This window comes from Propithecus coquereli, unplaced genomic scaffold, assembly GCF_000956105.1.
Source record: "Propithecus coquereli isolate 6110/MARCELLA unplaced genomic scaffold, Pcoq_1.0 Scaffold354, whole genome shotgun sequence".
In the NCBI taxonomy this organism is placed as follows: domain Eukaryota; kingdom Metazoa; phylum Chordata; class Mammalia; order Primates; family Indriidae; genus Propithecus; species Propithecus coquereli.
In genome coordinates, this window is record NW_012149219.1 from 112,561 (window position 1) to 115,958 (window position 3,398).

General features: G+C 64.2%; 1 protein-coding gene across 2 annotated transcripts in view; it reads left to right on the top strand.

Moving 5' to 3' along the window:
* Positions 1–949: 949 nt before the first annotated feature.
* LOC105816062 (tubulin beta-2 chain-like) overlaps positions 950–3,398 on the top strand; it is a 40,572-nt gene continuing 38,123 nt past the window's right edge. The window contains exons 1-3 of one of the 2 annotated variants that reach the window (XM_012651378.1): positions 950–1,203; positions 1,996–2,104; positions 2,366–2,476. In XM_012651378.1, coding sequence (XP_012506832.1) covers positions 1,147–1,203; positions 1,996–2,104; positions 2,366–2,476 — 277 coding nt within the window. In that variant the 5' untranslated portion in view covers positions 950–1,146. The remainder of the gene's footprint in view (positions 1,204–1,995; positions 2,105–2,365; positions 2,477–3,398) is intronic. The other variant, XM_012651377.1, reaches the window with a different exon arrangement.

Sequence of the window (3,398 nt, forward strand, 5' to 3'; positions counted from 1 at the left end):
CAGTTGCGGAACAAACCCCAAGCTTTTGGGAGCCCTTTGTTCCGCCGTCAGCCCCGCCCCTTGGACCCCACCTTCTTTCTGCCCCCAGTATCGTCCACGCTGCGCGGCCAGCCACACCCACTGCGTCCCGCGAGTGACTTTCGTTCCGCAAAGTCAACCCTCAGAATGGAGGGGTCCTTGGTACCAGCCGGGGCGCTGTGGACTCTAGGAGAGGGTTGGGCAGGGCCGGAGGGGGCTCAGAGGCCGCTCCACCCCTGGATGCGTGGCCGCAGGGGGAGGGAGAAAGCGGCCCTAGACGGAGACAAAGGAGAGAACAGGCCGAAGCTGGCGGCGGGGCGCGGGGCATCCTGGTGCTCTTGGGCGGCAGGTGTCCCGGGTCGCGATCACACACGACTTCCGTGCCCACCTGTCCTCCTCCAAGGCTCTGTGTGACCGGCCGTCGGCGCCTGGGCAGCCGTTGGCCTCCGGAGTTGGGGAAAGAGACGGTGGTCTCGCCAGGGGGGGTCGGCTTGGGCCACTCTGGCAGGTGGCCGAGTGGGAGCCGCAGTCCAAGCCGGCAAAGCGGACTGCGCCGTCTCCACCCTCCCACCTGCCGGCACCCGGAGCACCTGAAGGCTGTTCCACCTGCCCCAGTCCTCCCACCTCCTCCTGCAGCGCCAGCTCTCCGCCGTCCTGGGCCTGCCGCGCTGGTTGCCCCCGCCTCACCGCCCTCCCCGTCCACCCCCTCCCCCATTGCCCCGCACCCAGTTAGCCCCTGCCTCGTCCCTCCCCCACGCCAGCTCTACACAATGCGCACGCCCCCATTCTTCTCCCGCAGCCCCTACCCTTCTCCCAGTCCGCAGGCCCGCGCTGATTGGCTGCGGGCCGGTGGTCCAGCCCCCTGCACGGTCCCTGGGGCTCTGAGCATTACGTCAGCCGGGCCTGGAGAGCGCCAGCGCGAAGGGACTGGGGGGGCTCGGGCTGGGGGCGCGGTCTGCGCCGGCCGCCCCACCCTCCCCGCATAAAAGGCCGAGCCCGCGGGGCGAGCGCTCTCAGCCGGTCCGTTCCGCAGCGCCTTCGCGGTGACCCCGCAGTGGGTGTGTGAGGGGAGGACGGACAGACCCGCCAGACGCCACCGGACCAGGGAGAAGAAGCCAACGAGGCACCATGCGCGAGATCGTGCACATCCAGGCGGGCCAGTGCGGCAACCAGATCGGCGCCAAGGTGGGCGCGTGCCGGGCGGGGGTAGAACGGGGACCGGAGCTGGGCCGAGCGCCCCTAGCGGTCCCGGGGCGTGGGTGTGGTCCCGGGGCTGCCGAATGCAGACCTTCCCGGCCGCTTTGTGCCGCCTAGTGGGGCGTGGGCTCGGAGGGGACTTTCAGTGCGGGGTGGGGAGACCGCGCTTTCGTTTTTGCTGTAATTCGTTTGGAGTCCGGGCCACCACCCCTCGGCCTTCCTCCCCGCTCGCCGCCTGGGCCGGCACGCGTGCCTGGAGAAGACGAGGGTGTGTCTGCGCGGCTTCGCGCGCCTGTCTGCTCGAGGAGTCGAGACATGAGAATTGAATTTACTCGCTTGAACCCGAGTCGCCCTGCGGGGGGAGGGGAGGAGAGCCATTGTCTCGCGGTCGCAGGACGTGCTTTGACTCTAAAACCACGGTCCTTTAGCTCCCTAGCGTCCCTCCCCCACCCCTCGCGGGCTGGAGTCCCTGCGCCCTCGCCTCCCGCCGCCGCCCGGGGCCGTGACCTGGTGCGCTGCGCCCCGCCACCGCCCGGCTGTGGCTGGATCACGCCCCGCACGACCCCTGCCTCCCGCCGTGAGCAGCTGTTCGCCCGGGAAACGCCCAGTTTTAACTTTCTGACCCTGCAAAATACAAGCCCTGCGGGCCTTGCCCGAGCATGCCGCCCTTTAAAGCTCCTGAAATGCTGGGTTGTCCGAACTGAGTCGCGGGTTTCCTTTGTGATGCGCGGCGTTTCTGGGGGGTCGTGCATGGCTAAATGCAGCCTTTCTCTGTCTCAGTTTTGGGAGGTCATCAGTGATGAACATGGTATCGACCCCACTGGCAGTTACCATGGAGATAGTGATTTGCAGCTGGAGAGAATCAATGTATACTACAACGAAGCCACTGGTAATTGCCGTTACCCCGCCCCGCTCCCTTCAGTTTTTTACTGCCCCCCCTTCCCCTGGGACTGACCCAGGGGTGCGGCCCCAGGGGAGAGTGGACTGTGGAATGCAGTATTTCAGTGGGCTCCCCTGTGCCAACAGAGCCCTTGGAGGACCTGGTGGTGGGACCTCCTTTGTTTGGGGCAACATCAGTGCCTGCAAGAAGGAAGCGCGTCCCTGCAGAGCTGTCTGCCTGCAGTCTCAGCCAGCTCTTGTTCCCCCGCAGGTAACAAATACGTTCCTCGGGCCATCCTGGTGGATCTGGAGCCGGGCACGATGGACTCGGTCAGGTCTGGACCATTCGGCCAGATCTTCAGGCCAGACAATTTTGTGTTTGGTGAGTGCCTGGCATGGCTGACAGCTTGTGGCTTATTTTACACTGGGCAGCTCAGGGTGGAGAAGCAGGACACACAAGCGAGAGCAGAACATCCGGTTGTGTGCAGCTTAGCCTTAATAAAGGCTACACATATGTTTGCCTTTCAACTCCTAATAGCCAGGTGTCCTAGCCGTTCGTATTTATAATTACATCCATGACCAGATATTTTAACGTCTGGCCATTTTGGCGATAACCTGAAATAATCTTATCTGAGCACTGACACATTGATCTGTATAAAGGGGTTTGAGGTGAGGAATTTAATACAATCACCAGTGACTTAAGACTTCTCTTTCCCTCCGGCAGGCCAGAGCGGAGCCGGAAACAACTGGGCAAAGGGCCACTACACAGAGGGAGCCGAGCTGGTCGACTCGGTCCTGGACGTGGTGAGGAAGGAGTCGGAGAGCTGTGACTGTCTCCAGGGCTTCCAGCTGACCCACTCGCTGGGGGGCGGCACGGGGTCCGGGATGGGCACCCTGCTCATCAGCAAGATCCGCGAGGAGTACCCAGACCGCATCATGAACACCTTCAGCGTCATGCCCTCGCCCAAGGTGTCGGACACGGTGGTGGAGCCCTACAACGCCACCCTGTCCGTGCACCAGCTGGTGGAGAACACGGACGAGACCTACTGCATCGACAACGAGGCCCTGTACGACATCTGCTTCCGCACCCTGAAGCTGACCACCCCCACGTACGGGGACCTCAACCACCTGGTGTCGGCCACCATGAGCGGCGTCACCACCTCCCTGCGCTTCCCGGGCCAGCTGAACGCCGACCTGCGCAAGCTGGCCGTGAACATGGTGCCCTTCCCGCGCCTGCACTTCTTCATGCCGGGCTTCGCGCCGCTCACCAGCCGCGGCAGCCAGCAGTACCGCGCGCTCACGGT